This window comes from Condylura cristata, unplaced genomic scaffold (genome assembly GCF_000260355.1).
Source record: "Condylura cristata isolate star-nosed mole 26May11 unplaced genomic scaffold, ConCri1.0 scaffold00005, whole genome shotgun sequence".
In the NCBI taxonomy this organism is placed as follows: Eukaryota; Metazoa; Chordata; class Mammalia; order Eulipotyphla; family Talpidae; genus Condylura; species Condylura cristata.
Genome location: NW_004567106.1, coordinates 66,334,281 through 66,351,574, shown reverse-complemented (window position 1 = coordinate 66,351,574; position 17,294 = coordinate 66,334,281). Strand labels below are relative to the sequence as shown.

Below are 17,294 nucleotides of genomic sequence, written 5' to 3'. Positions count from 1 at the left end.
AGGGCTGCGGCTCCAGCCGGGGGGGCTCGCGAGGGTACTCGGGCTCGCGTTCGACCCCCGGGTACTCGGCCTCGCGCCGCCTCACCGGTGACAGGCTAATAAACGCCACTCTGCGCGGCTCCGCCATCCCCACTGTTCTGGCCCTCTGCCTTCGCTCGAGCCGGCGCTCGGTCCGACGCCGAGTGGTTTGCCTGCCCGCCCTCGCTTTCTCTCTCCGTCGCTTTTCTTCCCGCCACCACCCTCAGCCGTCTCCGCCGACGCCACCGTGAGTGCGGACTGTGCCCCCTTCCCCGCCACTATGTTCTGATGGGATCCACCGCCATCGCCAGGGTCGCCGCAGCCGCCATGTTGGATCCCCCACATAAATAGAAGCAGGCCGCTGAGCGGGCGCATGCGCAGACCGGAGACGCTCGCGTCCACCGTCGTGGCTGTGGCTCAGTTTTCCTCTTTTCCTCCCCACAGTCTGGAGTCCAGACAGGTCGGCGGAAGTGACGTGTGGCAGGACCGGTTTCCCTAGAAACGGAGACGCCATCTGCGCCCTTCCTAGAAGGGAGGGGTTTGGGGTTTCCCGAGCAGCTTCCTATTTGCACCCGGAAACCCGAGGCGCGCGTGGGGCTCGCCAAGGGCGAACGTCTGGATGTGCCGGGGACGGAGCTAGTTATGGCGCCGGCCGGGCCGGGCACATGCTCCCAGCTCTTGGCTCTAGATCACTGGGTGGTCAGCCAGTGTTGCTACTCGGAGAGGGCAATGGTGAAGGGACGCGGGCCGGTCACTATGCCCGCTCGCTCGGGGCGCGAGCAGACCGCAGAACCGAGGGCAGAACGGAAATGGCTACTCCTGCCGGACTCGCCCTGCGGCTTCCCTCCGCCGGGCGCGACACTCACGCCCACAGGCCTCCCTTTCCTTGGCTGACTCGTTTTCGGTCGCGGTGGCGATTGTGTGTGGCGCGGTCGTAAAATTTACAGTAATATTTTGCACTTGGGAAATTGAGCAAGCAAATGAACAATCCTGGGCGCGTTCCTACAGCCTAAGCGATTGAAATTAACAGAAAACTCAAGAGCGTTTGGTGGCGTTTTAGGGAACGTGCTCTCGGAGAGTAAAATGCTGAATAATCGTGGGGGGAGGAGCCTCAATTAGGCACGCCTTGTAGACACACCTAAAATCAAATTAATTGGAATTCACATTAAAAGAATGAGATTACCGGCTGTCTTAAATCATTCAGTAGAAAGTAATTTTGAGGGCTCGCGCGCTCTAATCTGGAAGGAAACCGTGTTTCCTGAATTACATTAACCGGATAATCATCTATTGACATTAAATCGGTGTGATGTCATAGATGAATTTTGAGGTTTCCATTTTTTGCTTTTCTATTACTTCCCCTATTTGTATGAGGATGGTGATGGAATTGATGGGTCCATAGGGCCTCTGTTGTATCCACTCCTCTCCCTTTCTGGAAGGCACAGTTCTATCAGATTTCAGGGGTTGATTTTTTTGTCACCATTTCATTTTTTACTGCTTGTAAATGGTATGGCGTTTTTAGTATTGGTTTTTCACACATGCATTGCTAATATTGAGAAATATGACAGATTTGTATATGTTTGTCTTGTATCAGGCAAACTTGTCAGATTCACTTATTCTAAGACTATTCGTTTCGTTGGGGTTTTCTACATAGGTGATCATTTGAAAGTCAGTTTTATTTCTTCTTTTCCACTCTGTCTGCATTTTATAGAACTCAATTTTGATGTTTTTATAGTATGTATCTCTGGATAGTTTCTTTGTGTGGTTACAAAATAAATGTTACCTTTCAAAGCCTACTAGTTATCAACAGTTTGACACTTCAGATAAAATGTAGCAAACTTAATTCCTTTCAGATAGCCAGATAGAATGTAGCAAACTTAATTCCTTTTAGGTTGTTTTGTGATACACTTGTCTTAGATATTACCTCTACATAACTGAGAGGCATAGTTGACAATGTTGTAGACTTTGTTTTCAACCATCAAACATAATTATGAAAAGTCAAGAGCAGGCAAACGGTCTACATTGAGCCTTTTCATTTCTTTTCGAGAATAAAGAAAGTTTCCTTCTGTTATCCTTCTGTCTGAAGAACTTCCTTTATCCACTTTTAAGAGCAGATCAGTGCTGGGTCATTTTATCAGTCTCAAGTCCCCAGCCAGTCTGCATTTTTCCCCCCTCCACCTTTCAAATCTTCTTTCTGTTGCTTTATTAATTCTGTCTTAGGTTTTTTCTTCTAACTAGTAGGAGGAATTAGGATGAAATGTGGATAAAAAAAAAAATCCATTTTGTCTGGTACCGGAAGTTCTTCACTGCCCTTGATGACCTGGCACATTTATACGGCTCAGTTATTTATTCAAGGAATTAGTGCCAAACTTGAAGTAACAGAACAATTGTCTTCTGTGACTACTTAGTGTGGAATTGCAGGCAAGATATATTCAAAGTTTTGAAAACAAACTGAAGTGGGTTCTGCTTACATATGTTACAGTGAATGATGGTAACACATACCCCTGGAGAAAGAATTCTATTGTTCTCTTTAGTAAGCTTACAAAAACTGTAGTTGGCTGCTGTTATTTTTATTATTCTATTTTGAATTTCATCAGAAAAATTCAGGGGACACTTATTTTCTGTAGAGAGCTACCTGAAATTATCAACTTTATCTTTTGGACTGAAAAATCTAACATGTTATCTAGTCTTTATTCTTTCTAGTTTGTTGAATACTTACCCTAGAGTGTCGCCTTATCTTCTCAGAATGAAACGTTCAGGTAAATTAGGACTGAGACACTTACAAGGACAAATGGTTGGAACTTGACTGTTCTTTCTAAATGGATTATATGGATTATTTGGTCTTGCTTGCTAATAAATGTGTTTTAAAATCTTAGTCTCAGCCCTCCCTGGTGGCACAGGTATTAAAGCGCAGCTCTATGAAGTTATCTGCAGCCACTGAAGCAAGAGTTCGATGCCTGGTCAGGGAGCTGACCCACATGGCACAGCAGACCTGTCTCCTGGCTGCTCCCCTCAGCAATGTATTTCAGTCAACTGCCTGTTCTGCTCCCCACTCTGTCTGTGGTGAATCCTCTCACCCCTACCCCCCGCACCTCGTCTGTACCCCAATTCTTGTATGCATAAATGAATAAATCTTTTAAAATAATCAATAAATATCAAAAATAAAGTATAATGAAATAAAAGAGGGTCAACAGTGTGTCTTAAACTAAAAATCATGACCAACCAAATCCTGTGTAACTGAGGTAAAACCAAAAAATACACAGCTAGAAAGAGTAGTTCTAGTCACACTCCTAAATGGAAAGCATGATAATCTTCAAATGGTGGGATTAGGAAACTGAACTATTTTACCTCTTGTTTAATTAAGGATTAATATGCTTTAATACATCATATCATGTTGCCCCCACCCCCAACATGAGAACTAGAGCCTTGAGGATAACACACTGACCTGTGAGGTCTCCTTTCCACCCCAGCCCCTGCCTACTCCCCCACCCCTGGTAGCCACTATCCATCACTTCTGTGCTCATATTTTTCCCATCTTTCCTTTTGATGTAGTACTTACGTTTGCATTGTCTTTAACTTACCAAAAGTTATTGTTGTGAGCAAGATATCCCTATTGCTGTATTTGGGTTCTTGCCAGGCTTCTCCTAGGGACATGCTGTGGAGATGGTGCTTGCACAACAGGCACTGTTCTGTGCATGTGCAGCGCACTCTCACATGCCTGAGAGGAACTGCCAGGTCACGGTGTGGAACTGCACATTTATAGGTACTCAGGGCTGCACTACTCTGGTATCTTCACCTGACATGATTGCTGACTTATTCCCTACTACATTAAGTTCTACGCTTCAGAGCCCTCCCTGGTTGTGTAGGTCAAAGTGCAGCACCTCGAAGCTGGCTGCAGCCACTTCAGCTGGAGTTCCATCCCAGCCAGGAAGCTGACCCACATGGCTCGGCAGACCTCTCCTGTCTCCCCGCTGCTCCCCTCCCCTCAGCAGTGTGTTTCAGTTGATCTACCTGTTCTGCTCCCCACTCTGTCTCTGGTGAATTCTGTCACCCTCCACACCTCTGGGGTGTACCCCAGTTCTGTATGCATCAATTTTTTATAAAAAGAAATTCTGCACTTCAACTTTCAGATCAAGTTTCACTTCCCTCACATAGCTCTTTTATTTAACTTATTCTACTATTATTTCCCAGTTAATGTATAAACTTTCCTACCCTTCACTTTATTGCTTGTATGGTACCTTGCAATTACAGGTCACTGTTACCTATATTTTCATCCTATCCTTGTAATTTAAAAACTTGAAGGATGTGTCTGAGCTCCACCATATTAATAACTACTTCTCAGTCAAAAGTTGGTGAAGATGAGTATAATTATATGTTTATAAAGGAAATTAAAAATGGACGGGCAAGTATAATTACTTAACTGTACATGGTATGAAAGACATGTCCATGTCTCAGGCAGCAGCAAGATTCCCTTATCTTTGCGGAGCATCTAGTTACATCTAAGTTAGTGTGTAGAAAACCTAAGTCAGAAGCCACAGATCATCAGAGGTTGCTGATAAATCACAGCTCTTCCCCTTTAGGGAGCTTATTGACTCAAAGGGACTGTGGGTTGTGTATCTGAAACAGGGGTGGAGAGGTCAAAAGGGCAACAAGCAGGAGGCCTGATGGAAGGATGAACAGTCACTCATCTGCCCAGGCTCTGAGGCCAGAGAGCCACCAAGTAGCCCCAAAGGCCAAAACCAAACCAAAGGACCGAGCCTGGTGAGAGGCCGGTTGCGGTCAGTGGGTCCCACCTGCGCACAGCTGCAACAGGCCTCAGGCTCCGGGATCAACCGCCAGGGAGACAGAGCTCACGCAGCCACGAGTGGCACTTTCTCTCCCGGACAGCGTCAGTGATGGTCGCCAGCGGCATCAGGAGTGCTGGACAGCACTGGCCAGTAGGCATGGTCACTGCTGGTCCCTCAGAGGCGGGTCAGAGACCCCCAGTGTTAACAGCTCCTTGGGACTCCAGGCCCGGGGCCCTGGGTGCCCCTTTCCGGCAATGTCAGAGAGAGGAGGAGGCCCAGGCTCTGAGAGAGTCCTTTGGCTTCTTTCCACCCTTGGAGGGCAACTGCTGGACGCTTCTTTTCTTCTCTTTGGAGTCCAGGAACGGAGTCTGCCATTGTTCTTCCTTCAGAGGCTGGAGCCATCTTTTCTTTAGGTGCTGATGTTGGTGAAGGCTGTCTCCTTGGGGCGCTGGTGTCCTCTTCAGGGCCGGCATTGTCTCCCTTCAGCTCCTCCTGACCCTGGCTTGTCTTCTTTTCCAGGGTGCCCCACTCACAAGTCTAATTGGACTGTTTTCTTTAAGATTCATTTTTATTTATTGATGCATACAAGAGCTGGGATGCAGGCCAGAGGTGGGCTGGCAAGGGGATTCACCAGAGACAGAGTGGGGAGCAGAACAAGTGGATCTACTGAAAAAAACTGCTGACAGGAGCAGCACACCCCTCAGAGACAGGAAATTCCTGGCTGGGGATCAAACTCAAACCACAGTGAACGGTAATTGCTCGATAGTGCTGAGACTTTAACCCCTGTGCCATCAGGGGTTAAATGCCCTTGTGGGCATTCTCAATCCTGTGGCTGGTTGGATCATTTATCAATTGGCCCATAGCATCTGATTGGTCCATTCCACAATCCGGGAAGTGCACTGTTACTTAAAAGGGTTTTGAGGAGCAACTGCCAAAACTGACTTGTGGTAAGAGGCTGAGTCCTGGTAACACACATCTGATTGGACCATTTAGCACCAATCAGCTTGTAGCTTGCACCTGACTGGTCCCTTCCAAGATCAGGATGTGTGCACTATTACATAAAAGGTCTCTGAGGAGTAATTGCCACAACTGACTTGTGGTGGTGTAGAGGGTTGAAAGAATACTGCCCCTGCTGGTCCCACTGAGGCAGCTGGCTTCTGATAACATCTGGTTGTGTTTCTCCTTTTGCTTTGGCTACTAGGAAGTTTGTAGGTGTAGTTCTGACCTATTTGTAAGTAATCCTGATGTGCATTTCTGTGTAATGACTTTATTCTTGGCTTCCTTTACTTTTGTCTTCTAGCCATATTTTAAAAATGCATCTAGATATACAATCTATCTCAAATCTTTTCTGAAACACAGGGACATATAACTGAACAAATAAATACATGAAGACAAGAATGAATATATAGGCCCTCCCTGGTGGCACAGCGGGTTAAAAGTACAGCACTATGAAGCTATCGCAGCCAGCCACTACAGCATGAGTTTATTCCCTGGCCAGGGAGTGACCCACATGGCTCAGCAGACCTCTCCTGACCCACCCACTGTTCTCCTCAGCAGTGTGTTTCAACAGATCTGCCTGTTCTGCTCCCCACACTGTCTCTGATGAATCCTCTCACCCCTCAAGCCTCTGGCCTGTACTCCAGTTCTGTATACATAAATAATAAAAAAAAATACACAAAAATTACAATGACTCAAATAAAAATGCATCATATACTAAATCCTGGCGACCCAAATCCTGTTCACCTGAGGTCCACCTAGGAGGCTACAGAGTTCCCTCCTCAAGGCTTATAAGTTTTAATGCCCTAGAGGGGAAGACTGAGATGAGAGCTGAGTCTGCTTCCTCTGCTCCTTTTCCTCCCTCTGCCCAGACCACTAGGACAGTCTCCCTGTTGTGTCTGGCATTTAAGTTTAACTTTAAAGGATTTCATATTTTAAAAAGTGCCAACTATTATATACACTACATGCTCAAAGCTGATTGTATGTGTTTAGTGTCTTATCCTGCACTGCCTCAGACCCTTCACAGACTCCTCTGTCGAGAGACAAGGTGGGGCATAGACACATCATCAGGTCTCTCGGCTTCCCTGACCGCATCCCCAGATAGGCAGAGCACTGTGTAAGCATGAAAGGGAGATAACTAGCCATCTGCATGGTATCAAGGGAGTCCTAGATGTAGAAAAACTCAGTCCTTCCCACTAGAAAGTAGACATAACTATTGTGACACGCTGCTCACTTGCTGGCCGCTTTTGAAGGGCACCGAGGCAGAAGAGGACAGCTGTCCTTCAGCTCTGTGCGCTTGGATGCTCGCTGTGTGTGCTGCACACGAGGCAGGAGCTGGGCATCTTTGAGCAGCTGCATTTCAGGATCATTCTGACTGCTTGTCCTAACTGACGTTTATGTCCCGTTTATATGGACATAAACATTCCCATTGCCTTGTTTTCTTTTTTCTTTAAAGATTTATTTATTTATGCATACAAGAACTGGAGTGCAGGCCAGAGGTGCAGGGGTAGAGCCATAGTGGGGAGCAGAACAGGTGGGTCTACTGGAATCACGGCTGAGGGGAGCAGCAGGCGAGATAGCAGTCTGCTGTGCCTAGTTGGTCCGCTCCTTGGCTAGGGATTGAACTCAAGCTGGAGTGGCTGCAGGTAGCATCATAGTGCTGTGCTTTAACCCCTGTGCCACCAGGGAGGCTCCCTCCCATTGCCTTATTTTCTGTCTCAGTACTTTGTTCCTAATGGAAACAACAGTCACATGAGTGTGCTTAGTTGTATAAACTTCTTAGCCTGAGTTCCTTAAGGGTCAGGGCTGTGCACTATTTACCTTTGTATCCCAGCACCTAGCATATGCGTGGCAGGCAATGAAAGAACTAGATGGACGCCAGAATACAGAAGGTCAGGTGTTCAGCAGCAGGGTCTGGGGACAGGGGCAGCAGGTGTTACATTCAACTTTGAAAGGGCTAAATGAAGCCCTTGAAGCAGCCCAAGAAGCAGAAGAGATGAAAAAAGAGGATAAAGCATAAAGCATTCAAGCAGAAACATAAAGAGAAGAAACTTGAGACACAGAAAGTGAAAGTTGCCAGGAAAGGACCCTTGGCCACAAGTGCAATGAAGAAATCTGGCAAAAAGTACATTGTTTCTCGAACTTGAGGCAATAGTGATCCTTAATTCCATTCCTGTTTAAACATCCGGATTCCCTGCCATCACATCTGTTGCCACCACTATCTAGAATGAAGCCCTGAAGTCTGTTTATAATTAAATAATATAACACACCCACACAAAGATAGATTAGATGGGTAGCTAAATATGGCCAGCTCTCCCAAGTTCCCTAACTGCGCAGCTACTATATGCTTATTCAGTCAACAAGTCTCTGAGAGCTTTCTGTACACAAGGTATTACGCTGTGCACTGGTCAAACAACTTCTAGGATGTGCTATAACTCAGCAAAGAGGCAAAACTAACATGATTGAGCACAAGTTTAGTGAACAGGGCATGTGAGGGAATATCTGTTTTCCTCTCATAAGGAGTAACCTGAAGAGCCCAAAGCTTTCTTTACCTTTGCTTGGGCTAGGGAAGAAATGGGAGACAGCACCTGATGTACCCCTATACCACACCCAACAGAATATCATCATACAAACCAAGTAGCAAACTTTTTAATTTGAATAGATTACAACAGAATATAATAATTCTTTCAAAGTACAAAAATAATTGTAAATTTTTTTTGTTTGCAAGTAACATTGGCTACAGACTATAAATAGAACATTGATCTATGAATTGCAGACATTACACCATCGTCCTAAGCCTGGGCCTTCCTCTCTACAGTATCATCATGTGCAAGGAAAACATGAAAAACTCTGTAGTCATGAGACCCTGCTAAGACACTCCAGAAGTCACTGTTCTTAATAACAGAATCAAATGGTATCTCTCTTAAACTAAGCTTTGAGCTTTTCTGGCTTAGTTCTATAGGTTCAAAAGTTTTTGAAAATTAGCCAAAAATTCTGGAAATTGTTATTTTTGGAATTACCTGATTGCCCCAGCAATCCGCCCATAGGAAAAATAAGAAGAAATTTTTAAAAATTAAAAAATAGGGAGAAATTAAAAAAAGGGGGAGAAATTAGTAGTATTCAACAAAGGTTCATGTAAAGATAAATCATCATCAATGAGAAAGCTTTTCAAATACAATAAGTCTGAAATAGCAAGTAAGTGGAAGACAAATTTCACCACCAAAGCCATTGTGGAGTTCCGTCTCTGTTTTCCCACTATTATGTTTGCTAACATTTTAAGTGAGGTGACAATCACGAGGAGGAATCTAAAACAGAGCAAGCTCTGCCCAGACCTGGCCCACCTATTACTGTGGATGTTGAGAACCAATTGTTGAAGTAGAAACAACATAATGAGGAAAACAGAAGCTTTGGTCTATGGAGAATGATGTGACTTTGTTTTCTAAGTCAGTTGTGCAGGTGAGCTTGTTTTGTGTTGTGCTCTGAGCTGATTAGCACTAGGACTAAGATAAAAGGCAGGAAGCTGGCCCTGCCTAGGTAGAGCTGAGCGAACCTTTGCAGCCATCCAGAAATCAAGGCTTCTGGCGGGGAGCCTTCTTTCCTTAGCTGCTCTCCATTCTGTACAACTTCCTCACGTAAGGAAGTAGGTGGAACTGCCGAGGCTGTGCTGCCAGGAATTCTGTCCTTAGAGCTTCAAAGAAGGATGATTTTCCTCCAGGTCTCACGCTGGATCGGGGTGACGCTGCTCTTCCTACACCTGTCAATGCTAGGTACCGCCTTGAACTAATGGAAAAGAATTAAATTGTGTAGAAACAGAAGGGATCTGGCACACAAGGGTCTGTTTCCTGAAAAGAGGGTTGTGTCTAGCTCAGCTGTAACTGGATTTCATGTTGGGGTGCGCAGAAATGTGGCACTGGAAGGCCACATTTGGGCTTTCGGTGGCTTCAAGGCTCCACACAACCTTCACCTCCACATCCCTGCATGACGGCCACATGCACGTACATGATACATGCATGACAGGCATACGTGTCACCTCTGCCATCCACTTTCACCATCCACTTTGACAACAGGCACTTACTCAACAAGAGAGAGGAAGAAAAAGCTCATCTGTCTTGTTACCAAAAGTATTATAGAGAAGTGACTACAGCAATTCATAAACTTTGTTTCCTGAATATCTTTAAATGCGTCATACAGGGTTTTTTTTTTTTTTTCATAGTACTCACCTTTTAAAAGCTGCCACACGTTACTCCACTGTAACATGTTATTATCATCAGGAATCAGTTACTGCAAAGAGTAATCCCATAAGCCTATTATCCTTTAATGACTGAACAATTTGATAAAGGATCTTACTGCCCTTCTCAGAATCATAAAGCTATGAGTAATTTCTGCTCTCCCGGGAGTCAGAGATGTAGTGCAAAACTCTTTATGGAGCTCCCCAGTGAACTAGGATAATGTACTGAGACATCTGCCTAACATGACAGAGTGATGGTGACTCTGGAGCATCAAGGCATCTGTTATTGCAGCTGGGAGAAAACGCCTTGGAATGCTAACAGAGCAGAGCAGAGCAGAGCAGAGCAGAGCGATGCTGTTCTCCTTACAGTCAGTGGATGACTCAGTCCTCCGGGCACTTTTGGAAGAAAGGCACCAGACAAGTCCAAAGTCATATTGCTAGTCGGATCACGCAGGGGCCAGGGCACAGACCATGGCACTGAGTTCAGCCAGAAGGCAAGGTCTAGGCAAGCCTTTCACTGACCTCGAGGCTTGAAGAGCAGGGAAGGAAAATGTCAATGTAATAGCGTCCTGCATCTTACATTAACCTGGAGGCAAACGATTTCCAGTGCGACCGCCAAGTGGCGGGTCCTGGTGGCGTTTCCTACGGTCCTGGAGCTACCTTAGACAGGCACTCGGTTTTCTTTGGCCCACTTCTTCATGATCCGGATGATGTACTCTACTTGGGTGTTACCTGTGCTTCTCAGTAAATGGAGGACTTCTCGAAGGGTCTCTCTGAGGAAAATGTTTGAAACAATCGTTTTTCAATAAAGAAGAAAAATGAGCAAGTAAAACACACTTGTAACAACAGCTCACTGCTTTCTAATGAGGCACTTTGAGTAACATACTTTCTATGTACTTGTAAACCAGCTCCTAAATTCCTAGCCTTCTTACTACAGCCACAGCACTATGGAATCTGTGATATCCTTCTCAGCAACCCAAGTTGTCCTTCTTTACTTAGATGGTCTGTATATATGTCATCTTTTTGACCTCCCTAACATGCATGACACATGTATTTCCATGTCTATCTTGCCTCTAGAAAGAGGGCAAATCAAGGAGTTGGGTTCAAATTCTAGATCTACACTAACAAGTCACTGATTTCTCTGAGTCTTAAGAGCCTCCTTTGTTGAAGATCATCATCATCTTAAAATGGGCATCACTGCCGTATTTGTAAAATTTTACAAAAAGCAGAGAATGAATGTGCTCTTCAAGAAAATAATGTATTAAGAAATAATGGATAAAAGGACAGTTAAGGATAAATATTGGACATTTAAATTCTTTGAATGTAATGAAAACTAAAACTCACCCTTTCAGTAATGCATACAAATGCCCTATTCCCCTAGCAGATCGGCAGGGGACTGCCAATGGAATCGCTTTCCTAAGGGTCTCTCACCTTTTCTACATTTTTCCCCACAAGGAACTTCTTTCACCTAATCAAATTCTTTCAAACTTCTAAGACTAGAAGTAGATTCAGGGCAGTAAGCATTTTTTTTCTTTTTCAGGAAACAACTTTTAGTATTTACTTAGATGATAGTTACTCATCCATCAAAAACAAATACTGAAACTTAGAAAACTGAACTTAGTTTTAAATATTTCACTTGATTGTATGCAATCTAATGGCTCAGTATTTTTTGGAATATGAAACTACAAAAAAAAAAAAAAAAAGGAATTATCCTTTAAGGTTAAAATGGAAAGGCACAAGAAAAAGCCAACAGGCAAAGAAGAGACTGAACGACTTTGTAAAGAGGGCCACTCTTTGGCGCCAAATCTGTATCTTGCTCTTGTAGCTGTGAGCTGTAGTATGTCTTAGAGTTGCTAGAATGACCCAATTCTACAAAGTACAAAATTCCTGGAGGAAAAAGGCCAGATAGAACTATACACTCTTAATCTTTGAACTGTCATTCTAAAACATTGTTGTAATTTTTAGTTTGCAGAAGCAGCTGTCATCCCAGGAAACAATGCTGTTCCCCCACAAACCAGCAGACCCGGAGATAGTGTCTCTTGTCACTTACTTGGGTTCTCTCCCCGCTAAGATCATCTGGAAAATGCCCACACAGGCACCCCTCTTGCCTTCCCAGTATTCAGGGTTGGGATCCAGTCTTTCCAGGACATCAAATGCTTTGGCTGAGTAGTAAAACTGGCCCATCTGAGTAAGAGAAAGATTGGGGTGATTGTATGTAATGAAACCAAACATAAAGATGCTATGAAATGGGCTTATAAAACTACCATGTGGGTAATGACAAAATTTTCACTTAGAAAATTAGAAATTTAGGGGCCTCCCTGGTGGCACAGGGGTTAAAGACAGTGCTACCAAGCTATTGCCAGCCCCTGCAGCATGAGTTCAATCCCGTTGGGCCGCCAGGGAGGCTGACATTTAACATTTTGGAAGTGACAAAATGATCGAATGTAGACCCAACTAGCAGCAGTCAGGGTGAGGGCTGGTGCCCAGGGAAAGGCGCACAGTTAGGGGCAGCACCAGGGAGAACTCTGGTGCCGGATGCTGGAGCAGTTCTGCACCTGGCCAGGAGTGTGCTTAGTGGTTACATGAAGCTACACATTGGATAAAGTGGCAGGACCTACACAGTGTAGCAATATCTATTTCCTGGTTTTGATATTGTGATATATTAAAGTTACTAAGCTGGGGAAACTAGGTGAATGGTACATGAACCCTCTGTACTATTTCTGTAATTTCCTGTAAAGCTATATTGTAAAATAAAAATGTTTTAAATTAACCAAGAGTTGTATGCAACAATGTAGATGAAGCTTACAAACATATAAAAGATAAACAAGGAAATTTTTGAGTATTAGTTCCTAAAGATAAGACTCTGAGGGCCTCCCTGATGGCACAAGGGGTTAAGGTGCAGCACTATGAAGCCTTTGGCAGCCACTGCAGCACGAGTTTCCGGGCTGGCCGGGAGCTGACCCACATGGGAAAGCAGACCTCTCCCTTCTTCCCGCTGCTCCCCGCAGCAGTGTGTTTCAGTAGATCTGTCTGTTTTGTTCCACACTGTCTCTGCTGAATCCTCTCTCATACACCCCCACCTGCAGCCTGCACCCCAGCTCTTGTATGCATAAATAAACCTTTTAAAAAAATGTTAATTTACAGAATCAAGCAGGATGGGGCTCTTTCATTCTGCACCATGTTGGTTCCTGTTAGGTACAAAGGTGGGAAGGGAGGAGGGGCCACCACCCCAAGTTTGGTTTGGATGTTGAGAATGTTGATGTCCCCCAGTATTTAAAGGTTTCTAACTATGTAACTGAGGTCTCCAGGGAGAGCAGGACGGGTCTCACAGGCAAGTCCAAATTGACCTGAGAACAAGAAAAGCAACTGGCTGGTGGTTCAGTGTGGGTGGGACCAAGGGCTCTTGACCAGGGGGTTAGGGGGGGTTTGGGGCTTAGGTGGTTTCAGTCAATCCAGGGCAGGGACCCAGAAATAGGGTGGGGCCAAGGCTTCTTATCATTTCCCCCCAGGTAGGGTAAGGAAAGAAGAGGGGGTGAAGGTTAAAAGTTATCAGCAGCAAACAGCAAGAAGGAGTCAGACTCCTCTGGGCAGTTCCTTTTTCCCCTTAATTACTGGGCGGGATCCAGCAAGGGTGGTTTAACTCTTTGCCTACTGAAGGGCACTTGGGCTGCTCTGGGTAGCGGCTGTTACAGTAAAGCTGCTACTGACAGGTGAAAAAGCATTTGTGTGGCTTTAGGCTTTCATGTTTCTAGGATCAATGCCCAGAGGCTCAATTGTGGGGTCAAGTAGCAAATGTGCATTTTGTATTTTAAAGACACTATTCCATGGGCTATCATTTTTATCCCTTTATAACTGTCTGCCTAACTGTATTGTTATAGTTAAAGTGAATTTCTTCTAAACAGTAGCTATCTTTATCTTTGAGTAGGGCTCCCCCCCCTTCTTTATTGAGGTAACCTTGGTTTACAGCACTGTGAGCCGGAGGGGTCTAGGTTCACACCTCCTCCTTGTGTGTCACCACAGCACCCCACCATCAAAGCACCCACAGTCTCAGCCCTGGGCTACTGGGCCCTCCCCCTTCATTCCCACCCACCTCCTCCTCCAAATATCTGTCCTTGAATTAGGTTATTTAGACTGTAAGGACTGAATCTGGCCATTTTTGCTCTTTGTCCTGTTTTTCCTGGACAAGGACATCTCATACATATCTCTGGAGTCTGTAGCTGAAGAAAGACGCACAGTGTGGGCACAAGAAAGCCGGACTTGACCTCTCTGTCTTCACTGTACCCGTCTTTCTCCTGGCTCCTGTGCTGTAATAAATCTCAGTCACGAGAATACACTGAGTTGTACTGAGTGTATATTCTAAAAGTAACTGTACACTGAGTCTGCTGGTGAATCACTGAACTAGTGGGTGTTTGTGGGACACACAGGCGCTAGGTAATACCAAATTGTTCTTGAAAGTTGTTATCCTCCTTTGATCTTAACTCCATCCTCCTCTCCTTTCTCCTAGGGCTTTAGTCCATCAAAACTGCTCCTAGTCTCTTGAATCTTTAATCTCCCTATCAGTGATTCCTAGTCTTCTGTCTAAAGAATATTAAAAAAAAAAAAAAAGATGTATTTATTTATGCATACAGAACTGGGGTACAGGCCAGAGGTACAGGGTCCGTGAGACGGTTAACCAGAGGCAGAGTGAACAGGCAGATCAACGAAGTACACTGCTGAGGGGAGCAGTGGGCGGACCAAGAGAGGTCTGCTGCACCATGTGGGTCACCCCAACCCTCTCCCCACCCACCGGCCGGGGATTGAACTCATGGTGAAGCTGCTGCAGTGAGCCACTAGGGAGGGCCCAGAATATTCTTTTTGTAAACAAAGATTTTACTTTTTCTTTTGCATAAATGAACTGGGTTGTAGACTAGATGTATGGGGGGTGAGAGGACTCACCAGGGACAGCGTGGGGAGCAGAACAGGGATTCACTGAAACACACTGCTGACAGGCGACACAGGAGAGGTCTGCTGTGTCGTGTGGGTCAGCTCCCTGGCTGGGGATCGAACTCGTGCTGCAGTGGCTGCTGTGCAGTGGCTGCCAACAGCCTCACAGTGCTGAGACTTAACCCCAGGGAGGCCCTCAATTGCTGGCTTAATGTTTTCTTTTCCTCAGCATCCCCAACTCATTTCACATCATTCCATCCACCAATTCATACTAAACATTTTCAAGTTTCCTATATTTTAAAATATTTTCCATTGGTGGTGATTCACTTTATATCTATACTGAATCAATTTGTAATGAGCTATTACTGACTAGTTAACAGGAGACTCTCTTTAACTGAAAATTTTCTATCTTTTGGACATGAAATATTTTCTAAAAAATACGAGTTTCTGGGATTTGAACCTAATTCTGAAAAAAAACTTTTAATTTGGGCCCTCCCTGGTGGCGCAGCGGGTTAAAGCACAGCACTGAGAAGCTGAAGCCACTTCTGCATGAGTTCGATCCCTGCCTGCCCCGGAGGTGACCACACGGCGCGGCAGACCTCTCCCGACCCGCCCACTGCTCCCCTCAGCAGTGTACTTCGTCGATCTGCCTGTTCTGCTCCCCACTCTGTCTCTGGTGAATCCTCTCACCGCCCCTGCACCTCTGGCCTGTACCCCAGTTCTGTATGAATAAATAAATAAATCTTTAAAAAAAAAGCAACAACTTTTAATTTATAGGATTGGGCTCTAAACTCCTCCTAACTCCCTGTCTTTGCAATTCTATCCCCTACTCACCGACAGCCCTTTGCTAAATCTGACTGCTTTTTATTTTCTTTTTCCTAGATCTTTCATCTTTTCTTATGCCATTTTTTAATATTTCCAAGGTTTGGTTTGCAGCCTCTAAGCTTCTCAATTTTCTTTCTTTCCCAGGGTAATCTCATATTTTACAGTTCTTCGATTACAGTTGAAATGTTGACGATTTCTCAAAATCTGTCTTTAGATGTCGGAAAACATCTTTCTTAAGCTTCAGAACCAAAATTCTGCTGCCAGATGAGTATGTCTATCTGGATGGTACTTAAAGAAAAGTCACACAGCTTTTAGAGGACCTAGATTAGTGCCTCTCTAAATTATTATTTCATCTGCATCTAAAACCTGAAATCCTGTGATGTCTGCATTTACTCTTTAAGTGCCATCTGGATTGCATGTCAGTCCTGTCACCAGCAGACCTGTGAAGCAGCGTGTGGCCCCTCGGCCTCCTGGGGCCCCACTCAGGCTCACCTTGTAGCAGTCGTTGGCAATGAGCTGCAGGAGGCTGAAGGACTCACCAGAGGTCTCCATCTTGAGATAAAGTTCCCAGGCCAGTCTTGGCTTCTTATTCATGATATCTGTTTAAAAAGTATGCTTTTTAAATATATAAGAAATGCATTGCTTATGCCGTCACTGAGGTGAGAAAATGTACTCCTGGCCCACATCACGTCTCAATTTAAAATAAAGCAAAGCATGCTGGTCACGCTAAAAAGGAAGGAAGCAAGAGAAACACTCTGCATCTTGTGATTCGATGGGTTTGGTTCTATGTTCTAAATACAAAAAGTCGTGGTGAACTGCCGCCTTACAGGGTGCCTGCACTGGCAGCTTTGCAGGGATTGGGGGGCTCCCCATCAGAACTCTACCACATTTATTTAAGTTAGGATTTACACTATTCTGGTACTTTATTCATTTTTAAAGATTTATTTGTTTATGCATACAGAACTGAGGTACAGGCCAGAGGCTCAGGGGCCGTGAGAGTATTCACCAGAGACAGAGTGGGGAGCAGAACAGGCAAGTCAAGGAAGTACTCTGCTGAGGGAAGCAGCCGGCGAGACAGGGGTTTGCTGTGTCATGTGGGTCCCCTTCCCTGGCCAGGGATCAAACTTGGTTGAACTGGCTGCCACTGGCTTCGGCTAGCTACATAGTGCTGTGCTTTAACTCACTGCACCACCAGAGTGGGCCCATTCTGGCTCTTTAGATTGGGTGGGTTTCCAGTCATTTCTACTTTGCTGCTGTCTTCTATTATTGATTTCAATCCTACTCATACAACTGTAGCCTGATTTAGATATGTGATACTAAAATTTTCCTTTGACTTCAAAAATTCAATGAACTTTAAATTCGTGAGAAAAAAGGAGCAAGAAAAGAGTGAAGAGAAAGATAGACAAGGTACTTCCAGGTGGCACAAGGGGTTAAAGTGTGGCACTATGGAGATGTGGTAGCCACTGCAGCATGAGTTTGACCCCTAGCCAGGGAGGTGACCCCCATGGCCTGGAAAACCT

The 17,294-nt window shown here is 45.0% G+C and overlaps 1 protein-coding gene across 1 annotated transcript in view; it reads right to left on the bottom strand.

Annotated features, from left to right (window-relative positions):
* Positions 1 to 8,523: 8,523 nt before the first annotated feature.
* The window catches only part of TTC26 (tetratricopeptide repeat domain 26), a 28,604-nt gene continuing 19,833 nt past the window's right edge, over positions 8,524 to 17,294 (bottom strand). The window contains 4 exon segments of the mRNA XM_012720725.1: positions 8,524 to 10,799; positions 12,077 to 12,210; positions 16,267 to 16,416; positions 17,127 to 17,160. Of these exon segments, the coding sequence (XP_012576179.1) occupies positions 10,688 to 10,799; positions 12,077 to 12,210; positions 16,267 to 16,416; positions 17,127 to 17,160 (430 nt within the window). The 3' untranslated portion in view covers positions 8,524 to 10,687.